General features: G+C 42.8%; 1 protein-coding gene across 2 annotated transcripts in view; it reads right to left on the bottom strand.

Annotated features, from left to right (window-relative positions):
* Window positions 1–16,113, bottom strand: part of LOC110491481 (ETS translocation variant 4) — a 29,219-nt gene extending 13,106 nt beyond the window's left edge. Inside the window, exons 1-5 of one of the 2 annotated variants that reach the window (XM_021564963.2) lie at window positions 15,897–16,113; window positions 15,225–15,336; window positions 14,476–14,566; window positions 14,129–14,176; window positions 8,984–9,037 (exon numbers count right to left, since the gene is read on the bottom strand). In XM_021564963.2, coding sequence (XP_021420638.2) covers window positions 8,984–9,037; window positions 14,129–14,176; window positions 14,476–14,566; window positions 15,225–15,281 — 250 coding nt within the window. In that variant the 5' untranslated portion in view covers window positions 15,282–15,336; window positions 15,897–16,113. Of the gene's footprint in view, window positions 1–8,983; window positions 9,038–14,128; window positions 14,177–14,475; window positions 14,567–15,224; window positions 15,398–15,896 lie in introns of those variants that run through there. The other variant, XM_036946366.1, reaches the window with a different exon arrangement.
* Between the last annotated feature and the right edge of the window lie 438 nt (window positions 16,114–16,551).

Below are 16,551 nucleotides of genomic sequence, written 5' to 3'. Positions count from 1 at the left end.
AAGTGGAGGGATCATCATGGAGGGAGGCTATTCAGTCAAACCCCACCACAAACAAATCTCAGGACATGAGACCCCAACAGCACCCTCCCCACCTCTATCCTCGTCCACACAAAGTGTCCTCGGCTGGGTTAAGGTACTAGTGGGAACTCCTCGGGACTGAGGATCATCAGAAGCTTGTCTGAAATGGGACATTCTTCTGCAGCTTAAGTGCTAAAGAAATATCTCATGCCACTTTGTGTAACGCAAAGAGGAATTGAGGATTCCGAGTGTTGTGACGTCAAGAGACAAAGTTAAAAACATGAAGCATCAAGGAAGACTACAAAATAAAGCTGCGAGCAGCAATAAACTGTGTTCAGGATGACAGAATGAATACAAGATCATTTGGATAGCAAAGCAAGTACTCTGTCATGTAGGAACAATCTTCCTCTATGTGAAATCATGAGTCTAAATACAAAGTCTGGAGTGAATCTGACCTATGGTTCATAAGGAGAAAATGATTGTGAGCATTAGTGTTACATGTGCAAAGAATGAGTTGTTAATTAATAGTTTTACTTTTTTGTAAAACACCAAATTCAGTGCGGTTCAATTTAGGGATGTCTATGATATCAATGACAAGTTTCACATTGATAGGCCACTGTGGAGTGGAGTGGTTTAAATGGACACATAACATCAGATTTTTGATTTGTCAATAAGGCAGCCATCTTTTGACCAATCCCTTGTACCATGGGCCTACATTCCAAATGCGGTTTCATTTGGTCCTATGGTACATTTTAGAAGTATTTTTTTAGCATATTTTAGCGTATGTGCTAATATGCATCTACTGGTATAGTGTGGCCATCTTTAAATCCATCCACGTTATTTTTTTCCATCAACGTTATTATTGTGATGAGTCCAAAGGCCACATTTGGAGTGAATCTGACTTTTAGTCAATGTGAAAATGATGTTTTAGGATTATTTTAAGCGTAATCGTTACAACAACAAAAAATATAATTATTAATACTGCCCTACCAAGCAAAAAGGCAGTAACTGCTCATTTTTTTGCTACATTAAATACATGCTTATTAATCATGTGAACAAGTCTCTATTGTATTGTGTTTTGGAGAAAATGGGGGTCACATCTTTGCTGTGAACCTCTAAATAGGGTATGTACCTCTTCTTACTATCGTCTTGTGATCTTAAGTTTGTACAGGATTCCAATTATAGTTTGGTAGCTAATGGCAATGATCAAACGAGTGGCAGCCAGGGTTGAATGCCAGGTAGGAAACCCCCTCTGTAATCTCAGTTTATTTTATACAGAGCGTTTCCTACCATTAAAGGTTCTTCTCCAGAGTAATCAAACCTGAACTCAGCGAGAGAGGATCTGGAGAGCTTTACATTAGGGTGTTTATCTCTGGGATGGGAAGTCCGTCTCTGGAAGTCTGCAGGACGTGACAGCTTCTTATTTTTGACCCTTATTTTAACAGGTAAGTTGACTGAGAACACATTCTCATTTATAGCAACAGCCTGGAGAATAGTTACAGGGGAGAGGAGGGGGGATGAATGAGCCAATTGGACGCTGGGGGTGATGGAATGAGGGCCAGATTGAGAATTTAGCCAGGACAATGGGGTTAACACCCCTACTCTTACGATAAGTGCCATTAGCAACCACGGAGAGTTAGGACACCCCGTTTAACGTCCTATCCGAAAGATGGCACCTTGGTATATATATACTGTATTTTTGTGCCTGCTACTGGCCCTCCAACACCCCTTCTTGCAGCATCTGGTCCCCCATCCAGGGACCAACCCTGCTTAGCTTCTGAGGCAAGCCAGCAGTGGGATGCAGGGTGGTACGCTTCTGTACCCACCAGCCAGTCAAGGAGCTTCCCAGTGACTTATCATTCTGCTTAACTGTATCTCAGTTGCAATGTCAAATAGGGTGAATAGTACTCTGAAGACGTTTTATTGTCATGTACACCAGATAGGTGCAGTGAAACGTGTGGTTTTACAGGGTCAGCCATAGTAGTACAGGACCACTGGAGCAAATTAGGGTTAAATGCCTTGCTCAAAGCACGTCAACAGATTATTCGCCTTGTCGGCTCAGTTATTTGAACCAGCAACCTTTCAGTTCCGGGCCCAGCGCTCTAACCACTAGGCCATCTGCCACAGGCAAACCATGAGAATGAAAGGAGATGTATTGACGGGAACATCCATAGTAGCTATAGTTCATTTCAAATATGGGCAACTGTCACACGATTCTTCCTTGAATGTTAGATGATATAGTTTCCTGTATTAGTACACGAGTTATATAAACTACATATGTACTGTAAACCCTAGAACAGCTTTAGTAGAGCCCACGGAGGGTTTCTTGAGAGTCAGAGAGAGAGAGAGAGATGGTTCCTCACTGGCAAATTGATCCCAACAATGACAGACAGTTCAATAAAAACAACAGGGACGCCCAATTATGTGGCTCTAAAGATTTCAAAGGAACGTATTGATTTCTGGGACATGCCAAATAGCAATCCTCTCTCTGCCTCTGTGGCTTTGCTCAACTGTAGAAAGTAGGGTACACGAGGGATAGACAAGAGTTTTTCTTATATGTTATGATGGTGGAGATCAAATACAGTATATTAACACATGCCGCTTCCTCTACATCGCACTGTGCCACCTTTTCTGTTGTCGTGATTCATAGCTCTTATTTTCAACTGGGCTGGGTTGCCCCTGCTGTAACTTTCAACCCTATCAAGTAGAGAAGAAAGGCCTTCAATTTCACTTACTGTAAACATTTAGGTGACATTGAAAACGCTGACATTTTCATCCCAAGTATGCTGGCCCACACATTGAAAGTTCTGTATGCAAAAGTGTGGTCGGTGGAAAATCCAGTGGGATGGTGAGTCAACGACGGCGATTCAATCTGTTCCACCTCATTGAGACTGGAAAGACAATCCAGCAGCAATTCCACTGTGGAACTGAAACATGTGCAGGACATGTGTGCTTCTCAGGTCAATGCACAATCAGAAAGAGCAGAGAGAGAGAGAGAGAGAGAGAGAGAGAGAGAGAGAGAGAGAGAGAGAGAGAGAGAGAGCGAGGGGCGAAATGACAACTGGAGATCCCTCAAAGCCAACGCTGGGCTCCAGAGTGGTCTCAATGTCTATTGCAAACATCGCCTGGTCCATTTAACCATTAGTGTCTCGTATCTGATTTACCGGTCACCCTTTCTGATCGGCTAATGCCTTTGCGACTTGGCTTCTTTGAATATTTAAAGCATTGTTGTCAGATACCTGCCAAACAAGCCTGACGAGATTGAGAGAGAGCGCTGTAGTATCAACAGGAAGTGATTGGACGGTAAAGCGACATAGCACAACAGATCAACTATGTGATGCTTTAAGATAAACAAAAGTGTTTCATGTATTTTGGTTTCATATTATTAGGTGTAGCTTGATGTTGTCTTGGAAACGAGGATGTGGCGGACACAGAGAATGGAGTGTGACCGGAGAACGGAGTGTCACATGTTGCTGTCATCAAAGTTTCACTTCTCACTTCGAGAACATTTGATGTCAGGTCGAACTTTTTCGGACTGTAAGATATTCCCTTTTAATTTTCCTATTGTGTGTGTGCTCTGTGTGGCAAATGACTTCACAATTTGGCAGTGAAGATGGAGATATTACTGTAAATCAAAAAGTGTGTGGGTGTGTGAACATCATGTGACTGTGTTATGGCCATCCCATTGGGCAAGACATTTCATCCCCAGTGCATTGCGGTGATATTTTTTACGTGGCCTGTGACCGTCTATAAATCTTTCTTCCCCATTGTCGTTTAGTAGGCACAATACAATACATCCCCATCCCAGGACACGGGCAGCGAGTGGGGCGTTCCATCGCAAAAAGCCGGGGGTGTAAGTAATGTGGCAAAATATTGACCATTCACTCTCGATCCCTCAGCCCCAATATAGCTGTCCCCTCTTAATGTTTAATGTGATAAACAACCCCCCCCTTCCACTGTTACTGAAATGATATAAAGAGCTCCCACTGACCCAGCTAATATCCATCAAGTGGAGAAGTGAGAGAGGGAGGGGAGGAGATATAGGGGCGGACAAGGCTCATCTTGACTGAAGGAGGTAGATAACACATTCTGCACTAAGTTCCCATCAAGCCCAGTAGAAAGCCTGGTCAAACTCCTCCCTGTAAATATCAGAGCACATGCCACATCCACAGATCCTCTCACTCTATCGTTCCCTTCTCTCTCTCTCTCTCTCCCCTGTCTCTCCCTCTGTCTCTCTCCCTCTGTCTCTCCCTCTGTCTCTCTCCCTCTGTCTCTCCCTCTCTCTCTCTCCCTCTGTCTCTCCCTCTGTCTCTCTCCATCTGTCTCTCTCCCTTTGTCTCTCCCCCTGTCTCTCTGTTTAGCGATTGGGATCTCAACATGATGCCCCGAGGCACAAGCAAGCATGCTGCGTGAACCCCCCCCCCCCCCACTTTCCTGATTTATCTACACTTTATCTTTATCTATCTCTCTATCCCTCCCCATCCCTCGCTGGGATCAATACAGCCCTACAAGGCTCACTCCACACAAGGCCTGTCCTGTGTCAGCAAGTCACTATGGCAATAGCAAGACCTCAGCCTCAACCATCAATGATCCCCTCTTAAAGTTACATGTGGCGGTTGGAAAACTGAGCAAACCACGGCCATGTTTAGTAAGACACACCGGAGCAAAACGTTTTCTCCCTACTTAACAGGACCCAGCTATGTCACGGAGACAGAATCTAGGGATATCCCTCGCTGTGGGTCTTGGGCATAACAATAGCGTCACCACGGGTAATTAACTCGGACGCTATTTCGTGATGGCATGCTTGGTTTTTTGATGTGATCTCCTGGTTTCTCGTGCTCCTGTGTATTCTTGCTAAACGTGGAACCCGGGTCTGTTATTTTTAGGCCTGCCTGCATCTGTTGCCCCTGGTTTTCCCCTGCTCTCGTCTTAGAAAGAGGAAACGGTCCAGCTGTGGAGAACGTTAAAGCTCAGCCGTTCCTCAAATCCCCCTTTCCTCTCCCTGAACATGCAAATGCACTTCTCCCCTGACACACAACATTTAGATCACCCACGGAAGACCATTTTTGCGTGAGTTAGAAAAGTATTATAGTATTATAACATTGGGTGCATTATAAGAGGGGGAAAAAACTGTTTACGTTTGGAAAATAAATCGAACCCCTTTGTCATGAATGATAACATTGGCAGAAACCAAATGGTGAGAGAGAGGGCATTTGAAGTGTTCACCTTCTCTTTTTGTGGTGGTAGTAGAATAACAGCCGTCCAATTCATGAATGGAGATTCCCTCCCTTTAACCCAATGTGCTGCCTCAGCCAGTCTCTCACAACCAGCCCATTCATAAAACTGTGGGGCTGAAGTGTGTGTGTGCGTTTTGTGTGCGCCTGTGCATAGTGTGTGGCTGTAGGTGGCCAGGATGCATGTGTTTCTGGAGAGAAATGACCCATTCAGTCATGTGTTCACATGTACGCACAAACTCCCGCGCACACACACATTGAAGAGGAATCGTCCCCCCTGGGGGAGAATGGTACCCCTGCATATCTGTCAGTAACCTGGATGTTTCAGCAGACTTGTTGCATAGCAGCTGTATTTTGGAAAATTGAGAACACTGGGCTGCATATTTATTTTTGTTCAACTGGAGAGAGAGCAAAGAGAGGTAGGAGCTCGCCAATTCATGGTCCCTCTGCTCTAAATGGGGACTGATTGGGCCAGCTCTGAGCGAACCAGTGAGCAGGGGAACACAGCAACACAAAGAAGAGAGAAGGTCATAAATTCATGACGAGGCAGAACGCTTCCTACCGAAGAGACGAACTGCCGTGAGCATTTGCACTCAACTGCACTCTCTCTCTCTCTCTTTTTGTCTCTCTCGTTCTCTCTCTCTGTCTCCCCTTTTCTCTCTAAAGGACTGGAACGGCATCTACAGCCACAACTTCCTATATAATTACTACAAAGTCCAAAACTAAACAATCGGCCCACACAACTCTGAAATAGTTGGATTAGTTCACATCTTGGAACGCTCAACGTAGAAAAAGCAAAACGGTAGATGGGTGAAAATGAGAGAGAGGCTAGGGGTGTCCAGAGTTATAATTCAGCTTAGTTTTTACCGAGACAGGAAGAGGGAGGGGTCAGAGAATCCACTCAAAGAGAGGGGGGTCACAAAACGGGGTAACAGTACTGTAGCACTTTTTTATGAATGAAGACTAGGGGGAGGGGGGGAGACGCTTTCTCTTACTTGCAGGAGAAAATATATGAATGGGACACGTCTCTTGGGCTGCTCTCCGTCTAACAGAACATAAAAAACGACTTTCCACACTATTTTTTATTTCAGCAACAACACATTTATCAATGGCATATTTGGTCTCAGACAATTCTAAAAAGTAGAAACTAGGTAAACTATCAGTGCGTGGAAGATTCAATTTACATTTGACTGAGTTCCCTCCCTGCAGACAGATAGATTGAAAACAAAAGGGACTGTCATTATCCAACACCCTCATTACAGATCAGACGCCCCCTTCAAAAGTTCTGTCAAACCCCCAAAAGTCAACAACACTTCCCCTCCCACTTAGCTATCACGAACTGAACGTCACCCCCCCCCCCCCCCCCCCCCCCCATTTTACCATTGACTTCATTTCATAACGGTGTTTAGTGAATCATACGTTAATAGTATAGGTCAGAGGTAAAGAGCGGTGGTTTAAAGTATTTTTTGTAAAAGTAATACTTTAAAGGACCTACTTAAGTAGCTATTGTGGGTATCTGTCCTTTACTACTTATATTTTTGACAACTTTTACTTTCACTCCACTACATTCCTAAAGAAAATAATGTACTTTTTACTCCATACATTTTCCCTGCCACCAAAAAGTACTCGTTACATTTAAAATGCTCAGGTAGGACAGCAATGTGGTCCAGTTCACGCACCTATCAATAAAACACGGTGTCATTCCTACCGCCTCTGATCTGTGGGACTCACTAAAGACACATTCTGTGTTTTAAATGATGAGTGTTGGAGTGTGCTCCTGGATAACCGTAAATAAAAAAAGACAATTGGGTTGGTTTGGTTTGCTTAACATAAGGAATTTTATGTATAGTATTTACTTTAACTTTTTCCACCACTGTACTTCAGTACACTTAAAACCAGATACTTTTAGACTTTTACTCCAGTAATATTGTACTGGGTGACATTTAGTTTTACATGAGTCATTTTCTATTAAGGTATCTTTACTTTTACTCAAGTATGACAACTGAGTACTTTTTCCACCACTGGTAAGGAGGCAAATGACGTGTTTACATAACCTCTGGAGACAGAGCATGCTTGTTAGCTGTTATTGAGAGAAAGGGGAAAGAGATTACATAGATTTACCAGATGTGCAGGTATTGCACAATCACTTCTTGCCCCCCCCCCCCCCCCCCCCCCCCCCCCCCATCTCCTTAATCTAGCATTCCAGAGTGTCCCAAAGTCTGGCGCTCTGTTTTCCCTCATCCCTCTCTCTCGTTCTCTCTATTTCCCTCTATCTCCCTCTGCTTCCCACACCCATACAGGTAACAACCTGACTCAGAAAACAACTATGTTTGATTTGCTGTGGCGCCTTTTCAATGCGGCTTCAATTCTTTTTTGGCACAAGGGATTAGGACTTTGTTTGCCGGCTTTACGCTCTGCACTCTGAGTTTCCTTAGCACCTGTCACCTGTTAAGAACTGTATTACAAGGCTGAAGAGCGATGAGTTTGATGGAATAATGCAAAATTGGGTATGGGAATAGATAAGGCCTTCATCAAACCCGCTGGTTGCTTCAATAGACTCACTTCAAGTCGCAACCACAAACATGTAGAAGAATATCTTTATGTCTATGGCAGCCTGTCAACTTGGAGCTTCCCATCAAATCATGTTGAATAGAGAGTCTTCTGGTCATTGAGCGCTGTCTGTCAACCTGAGGCCTTCTCGGCTCAGACTACTGTGTATAAGTGAGCTGCCTGTCAAAGTGAAGCCCCACTGACCCTACGGAGCATACCAAGGTCTACCATGGGCAGCAGGCTGACCGCCGATTGGTTGGGCTGGCCCGGGGTTAAGTAGACATGACCCTTACATGCTCTAGGGTTCATCACCGCTTCCTTGTTACCGTTGTTAGCCCACAGACGGGAACTATATGTTTCACTGGGCATGTGTTACTGGGACTAAGGAGTTGTCACTCTGGATAAATGGCACAGTGTTTAGCCACAATAGCGGTTGGGTTTTGAACGGGGCCAGGGGGAACTAAATTGCTAAGTTTAAAATACACACAATAAAACTTCAGATTTATTTTCATGTTTAAATTATATTCAAAACATGTTCAAGTTAAGACTTAACCCATCAAAATTGCTATGTTAAGTTTGCGTCAAATTTGCTGTTAAATATATTATTTTCCCATTCGTCATATTGTATGAACTCACCCATAAGTCTATGAATGAGTTTGAATGAAAAAGGCACGGACGCTGTTTGCAAAGCGCACACTCCCCAACTCTGAATCGTCATTGTTTAAACACACAACAAAAAGGGAAACCCATTCAAATAGCAGCCGCGCAGTTGTTTAGTATAGGAATTTGCTTTCCCCTCTTACACCTCAGACATACACAAAAGGGAGTCTTTGTACCTGGACTCTGAATGATCTTTTACTGGTTTCCTGGGCTGATCCATTCAGCTTTTCAAAACCATGCAAATGGATAGAGGAGGACAATGGTAGCATCCACATTCACCCATGATGAGTAGGTCATGTATTAAGTTTGTGTCTCGGAAATGCTTTTTCCCAGGCAAAGATTCATGTGACTTCGACAAATACAGTAGCTCCACCCAAGCCTCGAGCAGTTTCACAACCCAATGCTGACCCCGTATCTGAGTTCTCTCTCTCTGTCTTTCACACACGCACACACACACTAAACAAACACATACACGCAAACACAGAATTCTTAGAATTTACACTAATGCAATCTTTACTTACAGTTTTCGGTGTGGAAATCAGGAACAAACTGCTCGTCACTGTCAGGCACTTGAGCTGAAATCAGAAAAGAAAGAGAAACCGTTAGCGTCATGTCATGGTTTGAGCAGAATGCTAAGCCTATCAATTAACCTACTGTAGCTAGCCTTGGTGGTCTGCAATTTACCTAGACAGTGAGCACTACGCTATCCTGTCTGACTATTTACATTGACCCCCCCCCCCCTGTTTTTACACTGCTGCCACTCACTGTTTATTATCTATGCATAGTCACTTTACCCCTACCTACATGTACAAATGACCTTGACTAACCACTGCCACCGCACATTGACTCGGTACCCAGTGTATTTAGCCTCGTTATTGCTATTTTATTGTGTTAGTTTTCATTAGAATTTTTACTTTAGTTTATTTAGTAAATATTTTCTTAACTCTATTTCTTGAACTGCATTGTTGGTTAAGGGCTTGTAAGTTAGCATTTCACGGTAAGGTCTACACCTGCGCATTTTCCTATTAACTGAGCTAGTCTTGGTGCTTCATGCTGTCCGGCAGCCTTGCCAGTGTGGAAGCTCGGCTCACCCTGTCCATGGGCCCTGGCGGTCATGGTTCTGGGCCTCGCCAGACTCTCTCCTTGGCCATGAAACTTGACCCACTACCTGGATCCAGCCAAGCGACCTTCACCTCCACACTTTCCAGCGTGCCAGCATTTTGTCAACACCACATAGTCAGGGGGGGAATGAAGCTTAGCTTCTTGTTTCATGTGGCATTCAATGTCTTGACGGCACAAACACTGATCTATTAGTTAACCCTTTGAGCTGCAGCGCGCGAGGGTTTAACCTCAAGTCATGCCTTGACCTCAGTCAAACATCGTAACTGGGATTATTGACTGTGTTTTATTCTGGTCTGATCAAAAATGGTGGAAAAGGAAGATAGTTCACTTGGGCCGTTTATCATTGGGAAAAAATTGCTTAAGCACGTGGCTCTCCCATAGACACCAGTGCGATAGAAGCTGGGTCTGGTCTACTTAGTTCATTAACTAATGTAACCAGAAAAAATGAGGGAGTGGGGTTTCTCGCTTCCTCTTCTGTCTCTGGACTGATCTCAACTAGGGTCAGGAGCTTTTCCTGACCACATGAGCTGACCAGGAACATCTCAGGGTCCTTTCTGAAAACTTCGGACTGGCTTGTGAAGCTGTCTTTCGGTATGATGGACGATGCTCTGACTTGAGGCCTAACGATGGCAGCACAGGGTGATTTATGACCTTAAGAGGTGCACTTATAGTGGAGACAGGGTTACTGTCACTCACGCAGGCTAGCTATCGAACCAAACTGGTGATAGATGGATAAATACAGAGGTGGAGCTGCCTTTCCTTCCTCCCCCCATGTCCAAACCCTGGCCAAAGAACCACAAAGATATCTTTACCCCTCATTGACCTGATTGTGTATGTGTCAGGAAGACGTCAGTAACGTGTCAATTGTGTGCATTTTGTGTACTTGTTTGTGTGTGCTTTTCATCACAGAGCAAAGACAGACTAAACAGGCTATTTTAAACAAGGAAGGAAATCAGACTTCTTCTTTCGGTCTTACACCCAGTTTGTGAAGCTGGAGGACGATCTTGGACAATATAGATGCTCTGAGGCTAGTGAAGTATTCTGGAAATCATCACCTGCTTTGAGGTGCGTTCAAAAGTCAAGCTAGATTGTGTTAGGAGTACGAGGAACTGAGAGAGAAGTTGGGGGAGCTGAGAACAAGTTTAGGTTAGCACTATTTAGGGTAAGATCTTGTATGAATGAGTGATGTTTTGTTGAATAATTCAATCACAAAAACAGCAGAAATGATCCAAATTAATACAAAAACTGGACATGGTGAAGTAAATATGAATCTATTCATACTAGATTTTAACTTGGAGTGAGTTTAATTTACAATCTTATAATTGATATTATATTTAAATGAACCGAATCCTACCATCTAGGCCCTAACATTCTGAATTGTCTTTATGCAAACCCAGCCCATTGGGTACAGGTGCAACGGGGCTTGGTAGTATTTTACTATCCTGTTTGCCAAGATGTTCAGATCCAAATACATTTATGATATCAATTGTCTTCCCAAGCACTGGACATTGAACCACACAAACAGGTTAGGAGCACACTGGCATCTGATTCGCTACATGTGGCTAAATGACCTAACCCTAAACCTTGCCTGCAGCCAGGACTAGAAACCCTTACAACTAGCATCAGTCCAATTTGAAAGGTTCCTGCTTTTTCCATTGCTTCGGTCTTGCACTTACGCAACGGTATACTTAGGAAAAGTTGATGGTTATCATTAAATATTGAGACAACAATCTGTCCATAATGGCCAGCGAAAAACAATAATTCCACCACATGGGAAGCACATATCCACTCTCCACTCTGAAATGGTTTAACATAACCAGAATAAGGAACATGAGATTGTATAGTATTATAGGAAACCAAATCTGAAGTTTAATTTACAATGAACGTTTAAAAAGTCTCTCAAATTGAAACTACGGAGTAAGAAAAATGACTTCAAACACAGAGCAAGTCCATAGAACCCACAAAGAGAGAGTGAGTAAATGCCAGCGTCTGTGACATCACCCAGCCAAGTAAAGACCCCAAACAATCCGAAAGGTCCCCCCTCACTTCATCCACCAGCTACCAGACCATAAAACCAAAACGGAGTGAAAAGAGAAATTAAGAACTTCAAAATCCACTTTCACGTATTTCTTCCCCTCTTCCTGTGAGGAGGAAACCGGATGATGGCGTCTTGGAGCATGTTCAGATAAATTACATTGATTTCTTATATAATACTGTGCCTTGTTGCTATACGGTAATACTATTACCCCCTTTTAACTTTGCAGTCTTTTGCCCTAAGGAGAGGGATAAAGCTGTTTTATGAGAAAGAGCAGAGGCCAATATTTAGTCCACCAGACCAAACAATAAATCATTTCCACTAGTTTCAACATGTCTAAAATGGAACACGTTGGATCGAGCTCAGAAAGGGAAGAGAAAAACCCCCATTAAGGATGTCTGAGCGTCAGTGTGACTGGCTCGCAGACAAGAGCACAACCCCTGTGCTTAGGCAGACAGAGGGAGAGTGTGTGTGTGTGTGCGCGTGAACGCATGTGTATCCGATTTGCTTCCAGGAACACCTCGTCAAAAGTCTTTGAGATGCAAGTCAGCACAAGACAGAAAGTGTGTTTATATGAGCACAGATGCATGTTTCCATTTTTTTCTTCCAGACACCTTGAATGATTTTTTTTTCTCAATGGAAGATCCTGATGGGATCGCAGAACTCTCAGTCATAAACGTAAAGGAAAACAACAAGACGAGACAAGCTCCTGAACTCTCTCTCTCTCTCAACGTTCTTGTCTCCCCTCTCCCTTTCTCCCGCTCTCTCTAGCAGAAAACTCCCTCCTGCTACGCGGGTGAATCCCTTGTAACCACAATCAGTCACAATGACAGGCCTGTAATTAATGTAAAAGGAAAGAGTTCTGCCAGAAGAGCTCAAAAACAATATATTATTTAGGGTTAAAAAAAAACACATTGATAGTTACACCACCAACCTCCACCCAGGCAGCTCGGCCTGTTAATTCTCCCTTTGGCCCAGTGACCCTCTTCTTCTAGCCAATCTCTTTATGCAGTACAACAGCACCCCATATCTACCCCTATGCATGTTACCTTTGTGGCTGACTGAATTCAAATAATATGTCCATCAAAGAGACCGGACTTCGGAGTGGTTCTCATTGTTGTCCCTTTTATTGGTGTTGGCTTTGTCTTTGTCTGTGGAGAGTGGTGGTGTGAACTTGCCCGTTTGACGCTGCATGAGAATAGGCACCTTGGCCGAGATACAGTGAGAGAATTGTTTGCCGGGCTTCATAAACCGTCGTTTTCTTAAGAGGGAGGCCCATTTGACCCTTTTCACACTACCGTGCCGACCCGTACCATACTGTGTTGCCTCGGGTATTTTCTTTTCACGTTGACCTTTCCAGCACAGTTCCAGCATATATTTGACCCGGGTCTGCTCTAAATCACAGGGTATCAATTTGGCTGGTTCAAGATGGTAAACATTTTGTAGTCGGCTGCATTTCTGGTTTAGAGATTGCTAACGCGTTACATATTGCCTTGCCACTTCTGGGCCCCAGATTTACCAAACATTACCAAACAAGCGTGAGTCATTCCTCGGTTTTGTTGTCCCGTCTTAACATATAATTGCTTCTTCAGAGCGTACGTCACGTTGTACTTTTAAACTCCACACTGCTGACAATTGCTGCTGCCTGCCTGGGTCCATTTCATCGGTATGTGCGTTAAGGGACAGGGGCTTAACATGCTGCTTGTTTGCATTGGCTGGGCATATTGGCACGCACGCATACTACATGCCAGCATACCAAAATAGGGCATGTTTACAGCTAATCATGTCCTGTCTATGTTCACAAAGGAATTTTTTTCTGTCACTAATGGCCATGTGTATTGCATCAGCATGTTTTAACTCCCCAGGGTTTTTTTTCACTTCCTAAACGTCCTCGTTTTACTTTAAGAAACAACGTCTTGGTACTTCACCCTGTGTACTGTGTGTCTAGCACACACTATTGGCCTTTCCTGGTGTAGCCTGGTGACTATTTGGTACACATAACTAACATACCTATTCATTGTAATTATCCTACTGTAGATTATTTCAGCCCCACTCTACATGAATACATCTGTAGAAATGGAATAAATAATTGAATAAATATCCTTCTGGAGAAATGAGCTCTATCACGACCAGGAATTGTTTGAAGCCATTGCTGCTTGGTGGTGGTATGACAGATTTATAAGCATAGTTTAAGTCATTTATCCAAGTGTTCTCATCAACCAAGAAGTCATTAACTGAGCAAATGGGATCAAACCCACTCACACACACAACTATATCAATAGACTTTGTTATGGACCATTACCATGTTCATATCTGTCTGACCACGGCTGGTCCTCCAGGGTATCAATACGACCAATGTTCAAGAGATCAAACGCATATTTTAACATAGTATCTTGCATGTCGAAATATTGCTGACATTTCCCCCATATATGTTGTTATATTGCCATACCACTCATACATTTTCATCATTGCCAATGCCTCTGAAACATACACAATTAAAACACATTACCTTCTGTGAGCCATGTCTCCTGAAGTTGGCTTAAATCCTGAAAGAGGTCTAAACACACACACACACACACACACACACACACACACACACACACACACACACACACACACACACACACACACACACACACACACACATGAATACAACAGAACAACAAGATCAAAGATCATTACGCACATGTCATGTCAGCTAGGTCAGGTTTAGACAAGTTAAGACATATTTATCAATCCATAAATAGAAGTGATATATCTGCTTGCCGGATTGGTAAGCAAAGCATTGACGAGGTGAACGTGTCACGCAAAGGGACTTCAGGCCATTGCGAGCTTCTTTTGGAGTTCTAACTTTACCTTCAGATTCCTGAGGGGGTAATTCCGTGTCCATGTATTTCCTTTTCGCTGCCATCAACAGTCTATTTAGGGGTCCATTTCCTTGTGACTTCTGCAAAGCATCAGAAATATTACAGATGTGGAAAATACAGTCAAACATGTAGTACACCCTTTGATGTCACAGGCTACATAGAACATGCCCACTGTCACTAATTGGTTAAGTTTATTAGTCAATATGGCCATAAATACTAACATAAGTACATATTGCATTATAATTTGGATATTACAAGGCTATTATTTTCTTATTATCAGTAGCCTAATTATTATAATTATTATCATTATAGTTGTAACTTTCTGTGTTTTTATTTTTTTCTTATCTTTCCAGACTAAAAAAATATATACCACAACAGAAAAACAATGCTGGTTGTCTCTGTGAATTGCAATAGTGTTGCAACTCAAACGCGCTTTATCGTTCCATTTGCCCTCTCAAATTGTTAGCCCATTTTCGGTGTTACACTGTCAACATCTCCTGTCTAGAGACAAGAATATGTTAATAAACAGTGTAAAATAAAAGCTGTAATTTATATTATTTCGTTTTAAAAAATGTGCAGACCTTTTGATAGTTTAGAACCGAACTGAAAAGAGTTTTCATCGCGCACATAGTTGCTTCAAACAAATCGCCGTTCGGGCGATCGAAAGAGAAAGCCCGGTAGCCAAGTCCTACAACTGAGTAAAGCATTAAAAAAATACATGACTTTATACATACGTACATTTGCTAAAGTGTAAGGCACTTGCTGGTCCAAATATTCATCCATCTTATAATCCATCCGTTAACCGTTTGTGATCATTTAGGCTGAGTTGAATGTGATCCACGCAGCCAGCCTGCAGCGAGAGAGGGACAAGGGGGAGCGATAGTTGTGAATGGAGCTGGGAGAAAGCTGCATACCTAATGAGCTCCATTCACAAAAAAATGCAGAGAGGGGAAGCTATGGCGAGCGATTACCCAGCGGGCTGGTGCCACCTTTACCGCTAACTAGACCGTAGTCTGTGGTTCGGGATAGACAGTCATCAGATACCGCACAAAATTAACTCAATAAACAAGCCTATGCAATGTGCCTATTGCTCTTATATAGTTATAAAATGTTATTTGAAATGTGGCTCATATAGGTTTTTATGTAGGCTAAATATAATAATCATGTAGAATTTACAGTTGTAAAATCGTCCGGTAAACCAATAAATTGTGATTTTATAGGACATGCACTTATAAAACTACAATAGACAAATTGTACAGGCCCTTCTTACTAAAAAAGTATAGGCCTATACTTTCTATTTAGGCTACATCAATGCCCAGAGAGAAAATGGAACCGTGGATAATGTGAAAAGAAACAGATGTCGCGTCTCAACTGCTACAGAGGGCAACTAAATAACTGTTTTAACCTCACCTTGCTTATAACAGTCAACAATAAGAAAATGTCACGCTTAATGCGTGTGTTATAAGCATGGGACAGAAATGCCCCAAAAAACAATGTTGTTGTCAATTCTTTTCCAGACTTGAGTGTTGATTTGGACTACGTGGACTTGCTTTTCTTGCTCTCTGACGCTCGCTTGGCCAAATGACTTGGCGATTCGTGGATTTCCTCTTTCAAGGGCTCGAATTTCTTCCTTTGTCCTAATGAATGACCTGACTTATGAATGAAATCTAGGCTCTCTCTTTGAACCAATCCGCTATGAGACTGTCCGGGTCCCTAGCAACCATGGGCGGAGTTAGAAAAACAGCAGCCAATCAGAGTTTGGGACAGAGTCTTTATACTAGATTTTCCAGTTGTTTTTCATTCACAAAGCCAGAGAGGGGGAAAGTTAGAAAAAAAAACGTCCATTCATAAAAACCTGACCTAGCTTGAATGGTCCAACTTGTTTTTCCCTGCCTGCCCAGACTCTGTCAAATAAGTTAGTTTGTTTACCTTCTTACACTTCTTCTCCTCACTTATAATGTCTAGATAACATGTTTTATGTAATGCACAACCAGCAATTACTTTGTTCACTGACGGAGTCAGAGGTTGGCTATTTGAAACACCCTTTGAATATAAATTACATGAA

The sequence above is a fragment of the Oncorhynchus mykiss genome, chromosome 16, assembly GCF_013265735.2.
Source record: "Oncorhynchus mykiss isolate Arlee chromosome 16, USDA_OmykA_1.1, whole genome shotgun sequence".
NCBI classification, from domain to species: Eukaryota; Metazoa; Chordata; class Actinopteri; order Salmoniformes; family Salmonidae; genus Oncorhynchus; species Oncorhynchus mykiss.
Note: the sequence above shows the minus strand (reverse complement) of the source record. Positions and strands in the feature narration are given on the sequence as shown.